The following is a 20,355-nucleotide window of genomic DNA, read 5'->3' on the forward strand; positions in this document are numbered from 1 at the left end:
CTTTAATAATATATACCTTTATATTTCTAACAGTTCTCATTGGAATCCAAATAAATGCTTTTGACTAAGCCAAGAACATTCACTTTCTTTTTGAAGCCACTCCACAGCAGCCTGTGCTTTCTGTCCTGCTGAAAATTCATTTTCCCCTCTTTTATAGTTTGGCAATATTCAGATCAGCTCAAGAACAGCGTAGTGAGCTTCATGGAATGGGTTTCCATGGCCGAACAGCTGCATCCAAGCCTTACATCACCAAGCACAATGCAAAGCGCCGTCACTGGACTCTAGAGCAGTGGAGACGTGTTCTCTGGAGAGGCGAATCACGCTTCTCCGTCTGACAATCCGATGGACGAGTCTGGGTTTGGCGGTTGCCAGGAGAACGGTACTTGTCTGACTGCATTGTGCCACATGTAAAGTTCGGTGAAGGGGGGATTATGGTGTGGGGTTGTTTTTCAGGAGTTGGGCTCGGCCCCTTAGTTCCAGTGAAAGGAACTCTTAATGCTTCAGAAGACCAAGAGAATTTGGACAATTTCATGCTCCCAACGTTGTGGGAACAGTTTGGGGACGGCCCCTTCCTGTTCCAACATGACTGCGCACCAGTGCACAGAGCAGGTCCATAAAGACACGGATGAGCGAGTTTGGTGTGGAAGAACTTGACTGGCCTGCACAGAGTCCTGACCTCAAGAACACATTTGGGATGAATCAGCCAGGCTGCAAGACTGCAAGCCAGGCCTTCTCATCCATCATCAGTGTCTGACCTCACAAATGCGCTTCTGCAAGAATGGTCAAAAATTCCCATAAACACACTCCTAACCCATGTGGAAAGCCTTCCCAGAAGACTTGAAGCTGTTATAGCTGCAAAGGGTGGACCGACATCATATTAAACTCTGGCATCCCATTCTTAATCTATAATCAAGTGGCAAGTGACCTGTAGACCATGATCAGAGTGTGGTTGCTGGTGTTAAAACTCCTCAGCTTCCTGAGAAGAGACCTCTGCCTCACCTTTTCGCAGAAACAGTCAACTTTTGTTGACATCCTCCACAGAGAACAAACTTCTGCACATTTTAATGCACAATTACTGTGAATTTGTCGAATTTAACATACTGGGGAAAAACAATCTTAAAATGTGGCCTGTGTAAAAGTTACAGCACATTGTTTAATTTTTCTATTTTTGCAATATGTTAAACTCAAATTTTGCATTAAAATTTGCAGAAACATGGCACATTTAATTTTATTCCCTGCAGAGGACGTGCACTCATTTTCAGTTAGACGTGTTTGAGCAGGGGATGTTAAAACTTCTGCATACGGCTGTTTTTATTATTTGAATCATTTCACGTCTATTTCCAGTGTTTAAGAATAAAGGTTGCCGTCACTCTAAATTCCTGTGCTGTAGCACTAAACCAAGCCTGTAAGTGTGACTGTGTTCAGCCCAGGGATGCAGCCACTGGTAGGCCAGTCAAATGGGGGGAATGTTTATGATGAAGAATTTTTCAAGATAATGAAATTTGACTTGTTTTCTGCGAATTCTGTCACTGTATTACAGTCAATCAAATTATTATGCACTCCACCTTCCAATCACTGCACAGCAACCCTCACTATCCACCTAATGTTCAAAGCTGTCCACTTGAGGCACCAGTGTCTGAATTTGCAGCTCCAGCTGCAGTAAAAAGATGAAACTAGGGTTGTTTAAAAGTGAGATTCCGTTCTGTAGAGTAGCTCATTTTCTATCCATAAAAAGCAAAAACATTTTTTTTTTTCAATTTTACTACAAAGTCTGAAATCGAGCATTAAAATGACTCAAAGGTACGACACGCATGGGTCATAAATATGTTGCATGACCACCGTGGCAATGCTTTTGGCTTTGTAGGTTTAAGCTTTAAGTCTGCTGTTTTCTCCTTTGCAGGTGTCAGCTTTCTGATTTTCTCTCATTTTTTTTTTCAGTCTGCCCGCTGTGGCAGTTCAGTCTAGGTTTTTAGAGTTTGCAGTGTTGTTTATCCCCACCTTTGTGCACCTCAGCTGTCTGATTTTAATGCAATGTGTTAGTTACCTTGAGTTCACTGGGCAAACGTGTCTGTGATGAGCGCATGCATGCCTTATCGTCTTGTGAATCCAGTTGACTGCCAGAACGTGGTGATATCACCACAGGGAGTGGAAGTGTTGGAATTGGTAGGGTGTTGACTGTGGGGCTCTCAGAACAGGCTACAGCCTGATATCATGACGCAGCTTTAGGAAGTTGTATCTATCAAACTGCCTTATTTATTTACAGACCTACCCAATAATGTATTCTGAGTACAGCACTAGTTCAGCCTGAGAATGAGCCACTCCAGCCTCTGTTTTTCATCACCTCATTTATTGCAGGAATACAAGATCATTGTGAGGGAGCACGCCTGACCTCTGAAGCACTGCACCTCTATGTCAAAGCAAGACAGGCATTTAAATGAATTGTATAAGCAGATATAAGTACATAAGAACAATGTGTCGCAAGTACAAAACTGCAATTTATTGAAATTAAGATTACAGCTGTGAAATTGACAAACCATGTTATTTTCCTTGTATCTTATTTTAATGTGTGTGAAGTTTTATGTACCTTTTTTTTAACCATTTCCCAACCTCTGATTATAGCACCCACACTTGTAAATAATACTAAAAAAGTAATAGATAGTGTGAAAGCTGAATTTTCTGTAAGAATGAACATACTGTACTGTTCAAAAGTTTGGTATCATTTAACATATTCCTAATTAGTGACACTAGAAGCTATCATGTTATTCTTTATATCAAATATTAATATTAAATAGTGAATTGTAATTATCTCTTTATAGTAATTTCTTCATACACTACAACCGAGTGCTGAGGCGCATAGTGCATAAAAATCACCAAAGCTCTGCTGACTTAATTACTGCAGAGTTCCACCTCCTCTGGCATCAACATCAGCACAAAACTGTGCGCTGGGAACTTCATGGCATGAGTTTCCATGGCCGAGAAGCTGCATGCAAGCCTTACATCACCAATGCTCACAATTAGCAATGCTAAGCGTCAGATGGAGTGGTGTAAAGCACCGCCACTGGACTCCGGAGCAGTAGAAATGCTTTCTGTGGAACGATGCATCACACTTCACTACCCGTCTGATGGACAAGTCTGGGTTTGGCGAATGCCAGGAGAACATTACCTGCCTGACTGCAGTGTGGCAGCTGCCAACTTTTGGTGTGGAAGCAGTTGACTGGCTCTCACAGAGTCCTGACCTCAACCCCATCGAACACCCTTGGGATGAACCAGAACGGAGATTGTGAGCCAGGCCCTCTCGTCCAGCATCAGTGTCTGACCTCACAAATGCTCTTCTGGATGAATGGGCAAAAATTCCCAGACACTCTCCAAAAGCTTCCCAGAAGAGTGGAAGCTGTTAGAGCTGCAGAAGGGGACCAACTCCATATTAATGCATGTGGATTTAGAGTGGGATGTTATAAAAGCTCCTGTAGGTGTAATATGTAGGTGTCCCAATACTTTTGTCCATACAGTGCAAGTTATCGGCTTCGGATTTCATCACCATTTTTCAGTTTCAAGGCATCTAGATGGTAATTTGAGATGAGATGGTTTTATCGGATGTTAATTCTGATGTTTTACGGCTCTTTATAGCTCACCAATCTGGACGCATTTCATTTTTTTTACGCTTCTTACTACAGAATCCTATTAGAATCATATTCTATTAATCTTCAGCAGAAAATAATTTTATACTATTGTAAACAGTAATTCCAAACTTGTGAACAGTGAAGTACGTGGAGCATACAGTCAGTATAAAAAGGCTTTAAAATTTAAGCAATGTTGTAGTAGATATTAAAATGCACACGCTGCATTATTCATAAACGCCTCACAGCTAATAAGGCAGTAATAACAGATCCTCTGCAGTGAGTGAGCCCTTTGCACAGTCTTCGATTGACTCAATTACAGGGACTCATCGTGTGGACCTGGCAGGCCTGGTGTGTCCACTCACAATGAGCTGTGCTAGTATTGTATATTCGGGCAGGTGTCCATCAGCTCGAACACGTCCTCGCTGAAGTCATTATACTGCAGACTGGAAAAAAGAAAGTCACAGAGAAATGAACTGCAACTTCGAATATTCAGACATGACTGCAGGGTGTTCTGTAGTGCAGGAGTGCATCTGAACTTGGCGATTCAACTGCATGGAATCTGCAATTCTACAATCGACTGTCATCAGTTTTTATAATTTACTCAAACATGCACTCATTTTTTGGTCAAAATAAAACATTAGGGCTACTTTCAAATGTAAAATCCCCCCAGAAAAGCTAGTTGATGGATTTTTGATCTACTGTGTAAACAGTTCCTCCAATCACATTTGTGTTTTCACTGTATTGTTAAAAGTAATTCTGAATGTCATGATTTCATGAGTTCATGACTCATTGTGATGTCAGTAGGGGTGTCAGGATATGTGTGTTAATATGAATTTTTCTTCCATTGTCAGACATGCAGTGAATCAAATTCAGTTCGATTTTATGATATAAAATGTGAGGTACCAGAATAGCTTCTAACGTTATATTCAAATCAACCCATGATATTTCTAAAAGTGATTATCATGAATGTAAAAAAGCTCCGCTGAGCATCTTTTAGAACGGGAAAAAACTGGTTTGGTTAGCCTACCTTGGATGAAGCTCAAGTTAGCTTCTTATTTGCCAGCTTCTATATACATCCTGTATATTTTCCATTCCACCTCTGATGGCGCAGCAGTTACACACTGGCCTCTGACAAAAATTCAACTAAGAAGCCGGCGAATAAAAAGCTAACTTCAGCTTCATCTATATTGGATGGTTGATTACTCAAGCTGTTTGAAAGGGTGGAACAAGCCAAGTAAACTCGCATTTATCAAGAAAACCTCTGCTAGTTATCCATTCAACAAGCATTGTTGTCTCTTTGGGGGGAAAAAATACCAGTAAATATGTGAAAGTTACATTAGCATTTCTAATTCTGTCCAGCCAATCAGAATGGAGCCCACAAAATGCTGATAGTTGTGGCTAACATGGTGGTATACCTAGGTGTTATCCCAAGAAACAGACAAAAATTAACCAATCAAAATTGTTTATTCATCATCGAACTGACCAATCACATAGTGCTCTGCTTTGTGACGCTTCTTGAAATAAATCATTTAAGTGGGGATATCCAGAAAAACATCTTTAGATGTCATTATATGGAAAAGAAAGCCCAGTAAAAAGTCAGAATATAGTGCAAACGTGTAAATGCTCGACTGCACCACTGAAGCTAACACTCCTGCACACTGATAAGACATCACAAGGCAGGCAACCCCACCAAAATAGCCCACACAAACCAGAAAGTGGGAGTTAAGCTGCTTTGACTACAGTAGCCAACAGTTTGAGTTGCTGGTGATTTTATATAATAGAGCTAAAGTAGCCTTACTTTCATGCAACATCAATAGGATGTCACTTCAACGTGAGCTTCCTTGCAGCATGTATGCACATTATATGTATTTCAGGATCCATCACATGAGGAAAAACGTACTCAAGACAAGATGTTTACCATAAGCCGTAGGGAAAATTGCTATGATGCAGAGTTCATTATATGAGCGTAATGCCAAGTACATACTTACTTGAGCCCTTTTATGATTGGATGGTCTTGAACAAGTTTGACCAGCCGGGGCACAGAAATGTCGGTCAGCCTGTTGTTCTTCAGAATAAGGGTTGTTAAGGAGTTGCTGGCGGCGACTGCTTCACACAGCTCGTCCACACAGGCGTCGGTCAGTGAAATCATTTCAAGACTGCAAAAATGTGACAGAATCAAAACAACAACACAAAGTTTTTTCTTGTGTAAGGATGTGGCTTCTGTACGAGTCTAGATCAGGGGTATTTAATTAAAAATTTCCTCAAGCAAAGGTCCAGAACACCATAACGTCTAACTTGCATCATGACTCAGTGCCATATACTGTTTACTGAAGTAGCCCAGTAGTTATATCAACATCTTATACAGTCAACAACAATGTCAAATCAAATAAAGTCCAGTTCAGTCATATTTCAATAACATTTATTGTCAGTTTTCTCTTTTTAGAGCACGTCATGTGAAATAACCTCCTCCTGAATCACTTTCTTCCCTGACTGCTGTTTCTCGCCTCGTCCCTCCCCTGTGTGCGCGCATCACTCACTCAAGTCTCGGTGCTCACCATAATGCACAGATCTGACTGGCTGAGTAGTGTCATGTGTGATATGTACAATGCATGCGATTGGTCTGTGAGTCTCCTGGGCCATAAAGTCTAGAAAAGTTATGCCGATTAAAATAATACCACCCTGTCGAAATTAAATAATTCTCCATAGTTTATCGTTTATAGGTTTAGGACCGCATAGGACAGCGTCTGGGTCTGGACTCGGACTGCGGTCTGCCTAGTAGTGACCTCTGCTCTAGGCGCTGCAGCTCATAGGAAAGAAAAGTAAAAAAATCTATTTGACCTCTTAAACTGCTTGAGACCACCAGTGGTTCCAAAACATGTTCTTCATAACTTTCATTTTTTCATCATAAGCTCCATTCAGAAGCTGGGCGTTGTATGAGGCTGTAGCTCTTCTCTTCAGTCTAATAAACGGTGATGTCATTTTAAACCCTTATAATAAAAGAAGCTGAACTTCTGTGTTTTTCTACTGAAAGTCGATCCACTTTTCAAATGACTTTTTACAGAGCATCTATGATTTTTCGCCTTCTGAAGTAAAATGTAAACATATAGTAATATGTGTGATCATAAAACAAATGTTCTGTTAATTTGAGAGGAAGTTTTACAAAAAATTTAAATAAAACTTTACATTTATTTCATGCAGTTACTGAATAATTTGCCTCACGATTTGCTCATGTACATTCAGATGGATGAACCAAAATATACCAACAAGCATTAATACCTCTGTAGTTTCCGCTAGACAACAGTGAGGTCAGATGAAAAGGAGACATTAGCTTCTCAGATATTTCTCCTGAAAAAAGACCCGGTAATCTCACACTTGTCTCCTCTTGAGTTTCAGCAGTGATCTCACACACTGGGCTCAAATTTGTTTAACTGCAACTGAACTCTCATCTCTTCTTTATCTCTCCTATATCTCAAGTCTCCTTTCTGTCGAACACTATTTCTCCTAAGGAATTTTAAGGGAATCACCATTAAATCTCCCGAGCCATCAGAGAGCAACATTTTTCCTGATGGGGCTGCGTGCGTCTGTGCAGATTCACTGCTGAGAGTATGCATGTGTATTTAGGACTTACTCCAGGTGCTGGAGCCTGCAATGAGTGTGTTTCAGGGCCTTCCAGATGTGTTTGGCTCCAGCATCTCTTACTGGGTGTATTCCAATGGCCAGCTCCTTCAGCCTAGACGTCCCAGACTCTAATACGCTGCCCAGTGCACTGAAAACCTGCTCCGTCAGCCCACAACTGTTCATACTGATACAAAAACAACAGCACTGACACAAAGAGTTAGTACAGGGAAGGAAAGTTTAAAGTCTAAACATTTTGAACCACCATAAATATGTAGGTAAACGCACCACCAACGTTTTATTTTAAATAACCACATTATAGAATGGGGCGCTTTTGGCTCTTGAGAGGACCCCCAGCTGTAGAACCAAATCCTACCCACTACCTATTTCCAGGGCGAAGCTGAGCTGGGCCAGAGACATTATAAAGAAGGGGACGGTTCACCGGTTGAATGAATAAGAAAACACAACGCTCAACATGATGTTTTTACAGAGAAAAGTCCTGCCATTTAGTGAAAAGAGACAATTGCAAACAGCTGCATGCAAGAAAAGCCCTCTTGTGTTGCGGAGTTATGGATAGTAGCCAGGATGAACTTTATAAAATTAAAAAAAAAAAAAAGTACTGTGTGCATTCTTTGAGCCACATTGAGACCGAGAATGTATGCAGTGTTTATCAGATTTCACCAGTATTTACCAAATGTTTTTGAAAACATTATCATGTTTCTAAACATTAATGTAGCTTGTAGTTTCAGGCTTATAGGTCTCTCCCTATTCAAATAGATAGGTGTCTGATCTTCTTTGAGTGGAAATAACTGCCGACGGGGTTGCAATGAGGCAGGTTTTCTCTAATAATGGTGAAGGGCATATAAAACATAATTATTCTGCACACCAACCAAGAGAACACCTGTAAAGTCAGAGGCTGCAGTCTATCTGTGCATATGCTTGTTGCTTTGACTGGACTGTTTGGTGCAGTTTTCTCCTAAAATCATGCCAAAGGGAACCTTCCAGAGTTCTCATGTACATAATGCTAATTACTTATCAATATCACTGAAACTGAAAATCTATATTGCCATGTTGCACCAATGCTATAACATTAGAGTGTATATGTTACCCAGCCTGTATATGTTACTGAGCCTGGCAATGTAATAAACAACAAATACAAAGTAGAGCACAATGACACTCCAGAAGCACCAAAAACATATTTTAGGATTTTAAGGATTTTCATTCACCACAGAGGGTCCTCTAGAGTCAAAATTTTTGTACCATCTATGTGACAACTTTAATACACACCACAGCTTCTCTAGTGGACATCTGGGTGATTTGAGGGCATCGCAGATGAGGAGAGCTCCTGCTTGGTCAAGTTCATTGACAGACAGATCCAGCTCGGTCAGACAGCAGTTATGTGATTGGAGGATTGCGGCTATGGAAGGGCAGCATGAATCAGTCAGCTCACAGTCAAATAACCTGCAGAAGAAGATAAACACACACACACACCTCCTGCTTGATCATTTCCACAGTCAGAAAGATGTGTTAGTCAGTGTTAAGCAGGTCTGTATAAAGTTACTGTGAGAATAAAGCTGCTGTGATGCTGTACTGTGTATATATATATATATATATTCATGTGTTTGTATGCCTTTTCATTGTAAATGCTCATGTGTATAGATAGTACTGTGCAAAATTCCAGAGACCACCCATCATCTTCTTAACCCTCAGTGAAAACAACCATTTGTGTTATTCATTTTCAGCTTCAGCCCTAAATATAATATCAGATTTTAAGCGTATCCGCCCAGCTTCATACTTCTGCTGTAAAAGGTAGGAATCTGTTTAACTGACCTTCATTAACTGAATAGGAGGATATATTTAAATGCATTGGTTTTGTGACATCGCTTAGTTTCAATATATGGACTGTATGGACTGTCAAGTAAAGGGTAAGTTTTGAAACTTTAACAGTGTTTACATTCTACATTTTAAATAAGCCAAGAAAATGTTGTCTTGCCATAGTATGGATCCTGTAATATTCCAAAGTTTTCCCTCTGATTATGGTAATGGGTGGGTAATTTTCTAGTAATTTAGCTGTAATGAAGCTACACTCTTAAAAATGACATTTTAAAGGGTTCTTTAGTAAAGAAAATGGTTCTATATAAAATCATGAACACTTCATTATGCATCATTAGGGGTTTTTCAGATGGATGGAGGATGCTCTGTAGATGGTTCTATATACAACCTTTTGGAAAAAGGTTCTATACAGCACTAAAAAGCCTCCCTCTATTTTTATGATGTCAAGACTGTGACAATAGAAGAACCCTTTTTGGTGCTATATATAACCTTTTTCAAAAAGGAACCATATAAACCACACTTGTTATCAACCTGAAGAACCTTTTAATGATGCAAAGAACCCTGTAATTATCCAAAGTGTTCAAAGTGTTTGAATGTGTACCATCTACAAGGTTCTATATAAAAGGTTCTACATAAAACCATTTTCTTTACCTAAAAAACATTGAACAACCATTTTTTTTAAATGTGTACTTGGTGGTCATCGTCCTCATTATAGTGATGTCTCTGGGACATAATGTTTAACATCTGGCCTCGCTGACCGGTAACCAGGCCCCCCTCTAAAATGAAATTCTGGTTACATCACAGGTATATTCCACAGTATATGAACGTGTATATGTTATGTGTGCATTACTGCAGTACGCTGAGGCTGCAGCGTCCGGTCTGCAAGGCCTGTGAGAGAAGCTCCAGAGTGTCTTCAGCCAGCTGGTTCCAGTTCAGGTTCAGCTTCTTCAGTTCAGAGAGAGAAGAGCTTAGAGCCGACGACAACAAAGCAATACATTCCCCGCTCAGAGAACAATGATCTAGACTGTGGAGGATAAACACACACAATGTGCACATTAGAGCCGTTTAACTCCATGATGTTTGTAGTTGACTCTGATTTCCCACCATCTCTTAGTCCAATAGTGTTACGACTAATTTACTGCCACTGACGTTCTCACTGCAGGTTTGCTATGAGGAGCTTTTCCTTCGGTTGACGGAGGAAGGAGCATTAAGGAACTATTGTAATTGGCTCAAAGGTGTGTCAGTCATAATTTTATAAACAGTCATTTAGAGCCAGTTCAAAGGGAAACAGTCATAGCTGGCTATTTTTAATGCTTTAATTTTGTAATGTTGTCAAGTGAGCACTCTCTATATTGGCTAAGTATAGTAGTGTTAACTCTGTTACACACAGCCTAGCGTTTTCGGTTTAGTCTGAATTTAATGCTGTTTTGTTTAGCTTATTTACAGCACCACTGACTTTTTAACTGTTCCCTCTTTCACAGTCTTTCAGTGCTGTTTGATAAACACTGACTTTTCTCATACACACCATTCAACAGCAAGTCTGTATATGGATTGACTCAGAATTATAAATTAAATAATAAAATTATTTTGATAATTTGAATGACCTGCAGTACATGAGGGGACTATAGCGATTCCCCCTCCAGCTGTGAAATCTGGGAGACGTAGGAATCAGGCTTTATAAGTTTTAAAATAATAATCTCAATATCTTTAGAAATGAAAAGAAAATCACAATTTGTGCTCTGAATGCAATTTTCAAGGGCTGGAAAATTGATCAAGCCTATTTGACAGTGTGGCTGCTTCCCTTTAAGTGTATTTGTCCTAATGAGAAACCAGAAACTTCCCAATCATAAATGTAAGTGCGCGTGTGAGAAAGAGAGTAAACCTGAGGTCCTGCAGTCTGCAGCTGGACATCCCCAGAGCGCCGATAAGCTGAGCAAGACCCTGGCTTTGTAGGTCATTTCCTCCCAGGTCCAAAGCACATAGCTTAGAATCAGACAGCATCTTACCGAGCACCTCACCGCATGCAGGGGTCAGACTACACGTCCTCAAACTACATACACAAACATAATGGGAATCAGACCAGCTGTGCAAAGTTTCCTGTTTCGTTGTGTTTTTTTTGGATAACAGAACAAGAAATATGCACTACTGTGCATAAGTCAGATATAATTCCAGTTAAAAACCATTATGAAGAAGCTATTAATTTCTCAGGAGATTTTTCTGAGGAGATAAAAGATAATGAAGAGGAAAGTCAGCAGAAAAAAAATAAGCTCCCAAAACTGGAAGAAAAAAAATCTTAAAAGGTACAGAGAGCATTATCCTAACAACCACCTGGAACACCTGATAGACACCAAAACTGCCCCCATCAGATAAACAGCAATTAAAGCGTTCATTTGTGAGAGAGAGGAGAAGATCAAGCTGCTTCAGATCTGAAAACATCCACAGGTGTTTCTGTCCATCCTTCCACTGTGAGAAGACCACTCAGCGCTGTGGGTCTGAAAGGACGCGTAGCTGATCAAGAAGAACCTCACTGAGAAAAGGAGACGGACACATCAAACAAAGAAGCTGAACAATGGACTCACAATGGACAATGGCCTTGTCCTCTGGTGCTAAGGTTCCTGATATGACTGATTTTGCTACATGGGTGTGATGTTTTATTTACTTAAGACTTGACCTCCTTTAGTGATTCCTTAAGCAGAAGTTGGAAAAAGTCTGGTTTTGTTAGGAGAGCCATCAGTGGTACTTAAGCCTTTTAAAAGCTGGGTGGCAAACAAACATACTGGTGACCAAATCAAGCCTCGCTGAAAGATTTGTGGAAAATACCTAACTGCCATTTTTCTTAATAATAAATAAATTAATTAATTAAATAAATAAATTAATTAATTAAAATATAATTATTATAATAATTTATTATATAATAAGTTCCAGGTCTTTTTTCAGGCTTGAGCTAAATGTGAATTCAGTTTGCCAGACTGTTCACAAGCTCTGTGTTATTAGGTTATATTTCCCCACTTAAAACTTGTTAACGATGTCGAATAATGTATAAAATATAATTCTAATAATTGCAACACTTGCAATTTGAAAACTGCCCTCTTTTAAACAGTGATTTTAATATTAAAAACAATTCATTGTTCCACACTGCTTACAACAGTTGAAGGTGAAAGAGGAACAGCACAGCCAGCGATGAGATGGATGGAGACTATTAGAGGAAAAAATGAAACAGCCATTCAGAGGCCTGAAGACCCAAATAGAAGACAGGATATTCTGGAAAGGTTCTTTAGTAAAAAAAAAAAAAAAAGGTTCTGTAAAGAACCATTAACACTCAAAGAGCCCTTTGCATGATTAAGGGGTTCTTTGCATAATGAAAAGGCTCTTCAGACCGATGGAGAAAGCGCTGTAAATGTTTCTATACAAAGCCTTTTTGGTTCTATATAGCACCCAAAATGGTTCTTCTCTTGTTACAAGCTTGACGTCACAAAAAATAGAACCCTTTTGAGTGCTATTTAGAACCCTTATCAAAAAGGTTTTATACAGAACCGTCTACAGCACATTCTGAAGAACCCCTTAATCATGCAAAGGGTTATTGAGTGTCCATGGTTCTTTATACAACAATTTTCTTTACTAAAGAACCCTTAAAGAACCATCTTTTCTAAGAAACGACTTCACAGCACTTAATAACAAAGTGCAGCTTGTGTTTTTAAATGGTGTATAAATACATAAATAAATAACATGAGTTCTTGTGACAGTGATGGGTTGTTTTCTGCTTGTGTCTTTGTGATGAACATACCAGAGCGTGTGCAGGTTGGAGTGGGTGAGGGATAGACACAGGATCTTCAGTGCTTCAACACTCAGTACAGACCTGGACAGGTCCAGCCAGGTGGTTCGCCCATCCATCATCGCCCGGGCGAGGTGCGTGATCACCCCGGGGCTGAGATGACTCTGACACAAACTGAGAGGCCAAGGTTCTCACATGAGTAATGAAACAATATGGGTGAGGCACGAGTGCTGTAGAATTATTTTCTTCATTGAATTCTATGCAAATTCAAGTCATATCCAAGAATTGTACTGTTTTCTATTGTATTCTTATTTATTTGTTAAAAATCGGTAGCATACCATGCCAAAGTCAAAATATAAATGTGTACAAAATGTGTCAGACATATGTTTTTTTAAGACCCCAAATCTATTAGAAATTGAGGCCATTCTAAAAGCTTTACCAATTGTGGTTGTGTCCTTTTGCAAAGTGCTTGGACCCCGATGATCACCATATGTGATTTCATTTGTAGACAGTCGCTTAGCTCTCAGTCCTAAACTCAAAAGAAGCTGCTAACAACAATTACGTGTTCATTTTTTTTTCCGCCCAACGTTCAAAAGCTACTAATGAAAGAAATCCACCTCTGCCGTAAGAAATCACTGCTGCCGTCTGGTGGAAGATACCAGAGCATCCGTGCCATCACAGCCAGTCTCTGCAACAGCTTTGTTCCTCAAGGAATCGGGTTTTTAACCCCCCCCCTTCACACACATACTTACACACCTCTTTTGATGCTCTACTTGCACTATCTGGAACATTGCTGCTACACTGTGTTCACTCAAGAACTGTGTATATCCTACCTCAGTAACTGCTGTGCTCACCTATGTTATCTGACTGCGTAAACTCACAGATCACAGCATGTTAAATAATCTTTGCACCTTATTCTCACTACCTCATCCTCAGAAATGAGGGCTGTGTCAGCACTGCACTGTCCTGTCTGTTTACTGTATCTAAGGTCTGTTTTAATTATCATATTTATTGTATTGTTCCTAGTTTCATTTTCTTGCTCACTTGCGTCTGCATGTTCGCACTTTATACTGTCTATTTTTTTCCATGTTGTAATTTCGCTCCACTATGTAATTGTACATAGACGGAATGACAATAAAAGTCTCTCGACTTGACTTGAAAAATGACACCAACTTCAACGCTAATGAAGTCCTAAAATTAAAAACTGATTCATGCCTGGACTGAGTCAAATCTCCCTCATGTTTAGCACAATGGCATTATCCACTACACTATCCAACCCCTCCTGCAAAGGCCAGCACCGACAGAAGGAAAAAAGTCTATATTGCATCAACCAATTTTTTCTCTCACCCTAATAAAATGCTGTCTCATATTCACCCCCTTCTCCCATCTCCTGTACCACACCTTTACCCAAAATCCCCCCAACTGTGACTTACTTGATGGATTTGGCCAGGTGGAGGGCAGGTATGAGCTTCTGTGCCTGCGTGTCCATCAGCTCACTCCTGTACAAGTTCAGGTGCTCCATCTCTCCCAGACAGCGCGCTACAAATACCAGGCCTGCGCAGTCTGACACCTGCAGGCCAGCGTAGCTGACCGCCCTCCACTTGCACGCCCCTACAGTCTCTCTGACCAGCGTGGGGCTGCGTGCGTGATGAAGGAGACGGAAAACACAACAGTGCTTTTCTTTCTCCAAGCCTGGCAGCACCTCCACAACTAAGCTCATCAGCCACTGGTGGAACTCTGAGAGACGGCCGCTGCTGAGCTGCCCGATGGAGGCCTCCAGAAGCTTCCGCTGCGCTGGGTCTGAAAGCCCAGCCAGAAACATCTGATACATGTCTGGTCCTCCTTCCAGAATTCTGGCTTCATTCTGTCCAGACTGTAGAGCTGGGGGACAAAATTCAAGATCATGATTTCTAAATATATTTTACATGTCAATATTTATATTCACATGAATATAATGAGATGACTGGACTGGAGTGTTTTTTTTGTTTTAAAATGATACCAGATTTTACCCAAAGTCTGTACAATAAAAACATAAATAATAAAATGTTTTATTATTGCTCTGTGACGGACAGGTGACCTGTCCAGAGCGTTTCCTGCCTTTCGCCCACTGATCGCTGGTATTGGCTCCAACACCCCATGCAACCCAGAACTTTTATGCAACACTTTTGTATCTCCATTTTTTTCTTTTTTGCATAGTTTGAAAACTCCAGTTATTTCATAAAATAAAAGTGATGATAAGCTATTAATAAGTTCATGTGGACCATTCATATTGGTCTGTTCATTATGAAATTGTGACAGTGTAAACAGCAGTCTGGATTTTCAAATGATGTAAAAAATTACCGTAGGCCGGGTCGTAACAAAATTTAAGGGTTAGTCCTTTCCTTCTTTTCTGTTTGCCTGCCGTTTTATAATATTTATTTGTTTACTGGGTGCGGTGGGGACATTGTGTGTTTCGTGTTGTAGATACAACCAAATCTGACTTTCCTAATTCTCACATTTCTATTCTATACATTCATGGAAAAGTTAACATCTTAAATGTGAGCAAGCATATTATAATGTTAACTGTCAAATGTCTCACAGAAATAAAAACAAAGAAACAAAAAAAAAATCACTTCACTTTCTTCTTTTGATGAGTGACTGGTGGACAGTGCTGTCCCTCATTTGGCAGCTAAGACAACTATTAAGTCTGTGCTCTACAGCCCCCTCACTGACACCCTAGGCCAGGTCAATATATAGCCATCAGACTAATCAAGTATCCTATACAAAAATCATTAGTTGAGCCCTAACCTGGTTGGCTTGTATGACTGTATGCAATACATTATCACCCCATCGATGCCCTTAGACATCACCATTTGACGATAACGTTGTGTGGGGAGGTGTGGGAGTGGCCCTGCTTTTTGCTTTTAATGGCTTTGATGTAGCTGCACTGTCAAAATGATTTAAGCCCTCGTTCATGTTTCACGAGAAGTATTGCACATGAGAAGCTGCAGAACAGGTTTATCTTTCTAATAATCACAGCTGCGGTTGATAAGATAAAAGTTCTGCCTTGCATGGCTGCAGAACGTTCTGAAGCTGGACAACATGTTCAGAGTAATATGAACGCTACTCATGAAAGGGCTCATATCATAGAAAATCAAACTTGACATAGTACATGAACACTGCTACACTTTCTAGTTCTACAGTTACAGACTGCAGTCCATCTGTTTCTCTGATACTTTGCTAGCCCCCTTTTACCCTGTTCTTCAGTGGTCAGGACCTGCTCCCTGTTCTTGAGTGGTGGATCATTCTCAGCACTGCAGTAACACTGGTGGTGGTTGTGTTAGTGTGTGTCGCAAAAATAAAAATGAAATACAGGAAAAAGAAGAATATGGGCTCTTTACATGTAAACAAAGTCCATGAGAAAAACATGATCACTTTTGTTCATTTCAAGCCTACTAACCAGTACACCAGCATACCTGACTGGTCAATGTAGAAGAAGACTGCCAATACAAATTCTTGGAAGACTGGCGATAAGAAGGAGAATATGGCATTAGGAGAAGAGACGTCATCTCTGCTGATACGCAGGAAAGCTGAAAGGACTGAAGAGCCCAGAAAGGGCTGCAGGCCGCAGGTGATGACCTCAGTGGTAGAGCAGTGTGCGTGCGCCTGGGAGTAGCAGTGGTCTGCGAGTTTGCCCAGACCACAGAGAAGCTGCTTGCTTGTCTCCACATTCACCCCATTCTCCTGCAGCAGTGTGTGTGTGACCGCGCAGCACAGCTCAGTCAGCGTCTCTGGCACATGCTCCTTACACACGCAGCACAGCGTCCAGCAGAAGGCAGGACACCTGAACAACTCGGCCACGCCCACCACTTGTTCGCAGTGACGGAGAACCTGCTCTGCTTCAGCCTCATTGTTGAAAAACTGCTGGAAGTAGCTTCTCCTCTGAGCCTTGGAGAAGCCTAGCAGGTAAACACACTGCAAAGACTCCAGAAGGACAGCTTCTTTACAGGTGAGGAGGACTGAGGCTCCAGGCAGCAGAGAACCCTCCAGCAGACTGTGCAGCAGCACAGCGCCCCCTGCTGGTTGCTGCGGGTCACTCACAAGTGTGTCAGATGGTGGAGATTCAGAGAGAAGGTCCTGAAAGTGGTCCAGCCCGTCGACCACCAGGAGCAGCGACTGAGGCCTCTGCAGGGCAGACGCGAGAGCCTCGGCCGAGAGGTGTGCATGTGTGCTCAGCAGCAAACTCTCCAGACTCTGTTCACTTGTACAGAGTGTTCTCTCGCACACCGGCAGCAGAAGTGTGTAATGCTGCAGAAGGGAGCCCGTGGCCCACTCCCAAATGAGCTGCTGGACCGCTGTGGTCTTCCCCGCCCCAACACCTCCACATAGCTGGACCTTACAACCCTCACAGCCTGCCGCAAACTCTCGGGAGATCACGGCCTCCAACGTCTCCCACGCTTCATTCTCCTCCAGGCCGGCCTCCTCGCTCACCCTGGCGGACAGAGGGGTGTAGCACTTGTTCACAATGACCTCTTTGACAGACTGACCACCTAAAAGTGAGCTGGCCTGAGTCGAGTTTAGCACACCGTTTCTCAAGGCCTCCTTATGCAACTTCTGCACATCTGCCAAAAAAGAAAGAAGAAAAACAAGAGAGAACCCGTCTTGAGAAACTATTTTCAACAGGCAGTTGGTTTGACAGGGATTTTAACGCACATGGTGTAACTACAATCTTGTGAGACCAGTGCACTAATAATATTCTACAAACAGTAAAAAAATATTTGGGATTAGTTTCCCAATCAGGGATTAAACCTAGTCCTGGACTACATTTTCCTTTTTCAGTGCTGTGTAGTCCAGGTCTAGACTGACCCTGTTCAGGAGACCAACCCTATATGTCAAAACGTTTGCAGATTCCTGTATCTTATGAAATCAAAGGTATTTGGGGGGAAAGATTTTTCAAAAAACTGCATATTTCAGTGGTTAAGATGTAAACAAAATGAATAGAAAAGGGTCATTTGTTTTGGTAGAATGTGACAGAATAAGCTATTTTGCACACACTCACACACAGAAAAGGAATCAGAGACAGAGAGAGAGAGAGAGAGAGAGAGAGAGAGAGAGAGAGAGAGAGAAAGAGAAAGAGAAAGAGAGAGAGAGAGAGAGAGAGAGAGAGAGAGAGAAAGAGAGAAAGGGGGGGGGTCAGAGAGGGGGGGGTGATGGTCCTACCATAGGGAATGTCAGGAATGTCTGTGGTGCTGTCCATATCGGTCTGCGTGGTCAGATCTCTCTCTCTCTGTGTAAAATGAGCAGATCAGACTCCTCCAGCGGTCTGTGAGGAGCAGGAAGCTCCGCTTCCTAATATAGTTCTCTACCTGGCCACAGTCCAAATCCCTCCTAACGTCGGAGAACCTGCTCGGTTCTAGACCAGAACACACGCCCTTCATTACATTTACACTCTGATACTGAGTTTATGAGTTTACGAGCCTCCGCAGCTTCATAACTGCTGCAAGAGCTCGAACTACCTCCTACACTTCCAGCTGTTACTCTTCACTCGTGTCGCGTTTCAGTAAGGAGCCGTTTGCTGCCCTCTGCTGGTGGTTTGGTTCCATTAAAGGCCCCATAACCTACAGTTTTTTTGCATGCTATTTTTTCTTCTCCTGAGGTCAACGTGTGTGTGTGTGTGTGTGTGTTTTTGGTCTTAATTCATTTTTACATGAGTGGGCGGGGCTAAACTACTGTTGGCTAAATAGGCTGGTGGATGTGAATTATTTGTCTTTTTCATAGCCTCAATTCATAATGAGCTGTGTTTGCAGCCCAGTTTCCACACATAGTCTGTACGGGGTAAATACTATGATTTACCTGTTGAGCAGTAATTCCTCAAATGTAATGACTCTAGATGTCCGTTAGGGGGAGGCAGAAACCCGCACACGTGGTGAGCATTTTTTTTTCTTTTTTTTTTTTTACGCTGTAAAAATGATTAATACTTAATATAACCTTCAATTATGGCTCATTTGAATGCCCTGTGACTTTGATACCCTATTGGTGGAGCGCTTATTAATTCTCTAATATTGAGAAAATTACAACAGGCACATATTAATTTACCCACATTCATTACTTTTCCAGGCCAATAATCACTTTTGTAAAATAAATCCTGGAATCAGACTTACAGTCCCCTAAATTTAGATGTGTTTCTGCCATGTAGAGTTTTTTTTTTTTGTTTTTTTAAACATTAAAGTGTTGAGTGTCTGAATGTAGCACAATACAAACAAGTGCATACCTTCCTGATATGTTGGCTGGTCTTGAAGGTAGACAGTAGTATCTTACTACACTGACTCATATTGGCTGTGTTTCCCTCAAGGGTTATTTTTGAAGGAAGCAAAATGACCTTCTACTGCGATCAGATCATTGCACCTGATATTATAAGTTAGTGCCCTGTGATGGACTGGCGGCCTGTCCAGGGTGTATCCTGCCTTCCGCCCGATGACCGCTGGGATAGGCTCCAGCACCCCCTGCGACCCTGAGGGAGAAGCGGCTTAGAAAATGGATGGATTATAAGTTAGTATGAGTAGAAATAGGTTGAATAATCTTATGAAACAATCTCATAATGACAAATGTTGCATATTTTGTCTACATTCAAGACGGTTTCACTTCATTTGTGCAGTGTAATCGGCAGCGCTGCTTCTTGCTCGAAGCAGTAAGGTGTGGCTCTAATATTGTTTGGTGAAAATGTGCAGTGAGTCAGAGTTCAGGCCTTAGTTGGTTATTAAATTGAGAACCATTTGTCTCTGTGTTTGCACACTGTGGAATTAGACCTCCGCTTTTAACCCATCCGTGCAGTGAAACACCCACATGCACACTAGTGAACACACACACTAGGGGGCAGTGAGCACACTTGCCCGGAGCGGTGGGCAGCCCTATCCACGGCGCCCGGAGAGCAGATGGGGGTTAGGTGCCTTGCTCAAGGGCGCTTCAGTCATGGACTGTCAGCCGAGGGGATCGGACCGGCGGCCTTCCGGGCACAGGGCTGGCTCCCTGACCTCCAGCCCACGACTGGTTATAGTTCAAATGTAAATGTCAGTGACTAACTAGCCAGGGAGTGGCAAGAAGTGTTAGGCTAACTCACTAAGTAGCTACAGATGAGCTGATTGGTTTTGGCCGTCTCACCGTATTGCTCTGATTGGTTAATCTGACAGTCAATCAGGAAACTGGCCAATGACAGCTGAGCGCGCCTTTCCCGCTCAAATTTGAAAATACGTCCGTTAGAATGGAGGCTGCTGCTAAATCGGTCCACTAGCAATGGCTGTTACCTGGATTATCTCACATCTGCCTGTCAGACTCTTACACTGAGCGACTTTGAGTTGTGGGATGTCAACAGAGAACACATGGACATGTGAAGGAAGGGTCAGACGGGATCGGTTTGGCCATATCAGGTAAGAAACATTTTGCCCTGTGAATTTCTCTAGTTAGCTAACAGGCTAATGTAACGTTAGCTATGGTTTGTGTTTATTTCCCACTTTAAAAGTGGTCGCTTTCACAGCAAGG

General features: G+C 41.6%; 1 protein-coding gene across 2 annotated transcripts; it reads right to left on the reverse strand.

Moving 5' to 3' along the window:
* Positions 1 to 3,359: 3,359 nt before the first annotated feature.
* Positions 3,360 to 18,358, reverse strand: si:ch73-233m11.2 (NACHT, LRR and PYD domains-containing protein 3). 2 transcript variants are annotated; one of them, XM_017718190.2, is made up of 10 exons: positions 18,040 to 18,358; positions 16,296 to 17,441; positions 14,274 to 14,721; positions 12,853 to 13,014; positions 10,951 to 11,118; positions 9,919 to 10,092; positions 8,523 to 8,696; positions 7,249 to 7,422; positions 5,609 to 5,776; positions 3,360 to 4,063 (listed from the first exon to the last, which is right to left on the reverse strand). In XM_017718190.2, exons 1-10 carry the CDS (start codon positions 18,074 to 18,076, stop codon positions 3,994 to 3,996), a joined length of 2,721 nt encoding a protein of 906 aa, XP_017573679.1. In that variant the 5' UTR covers positions 18,077 to 18,358; the 3' UTR covers positions 3,360 to 3,993. The 2 variants fall into 2 exon arrangements, with proteins under 2 accessions (XP_017573679.1, XP_017573680.1); XM_017718191.2 differs by lacking the exons at positions 3,360 to 4,063; positions 5,609 to 5,776 and having other exon boundaries at positions 7,289 to 7,442.
* Positions 18,359 to 20,355: the final 1,997 nt, after the last annotated feature.

Source organism: Pygocentrus nattereri, chromosome 28 (genome assembly GCF_015220715.1).
Source record: "Pygocentrus nattereri isolate fPygNat1 chromosome 28, fPygNat1.pri, whole genome shotgun sequence".
Taxonomy (NCBI): Eukaryota; Metazoa; Chordata; class Actinopteri; order Characiformes; family Serrasalmidae; genus Pygocentrus; species Pygocentrus nattereri.

Bases quoted from the DNA above. Each gene is read 5' to 3' on its own strand.
- si:ch73-233m11.2 (XM_017718190.2), bottom strand. From the start codon at position 18,076: ATGGACAGCACCACAGACATTCCTGACATTCCCTATG. The intron at 14,722-16,295 runs GTATGCTGGTGT...TTTGTCCCCCAG, and splicing joins CTTCTACATTGACCAGTCAG to CTCTACAGTCTGGACAGAAT. The intron at 13,015-14,273 runs GTAAGTCACAGT...TTGGCCTCTCAG, and splicing joins CACCTGGCCAAATCCATCAA to TTTGTGTCAGAGTCATCTCA.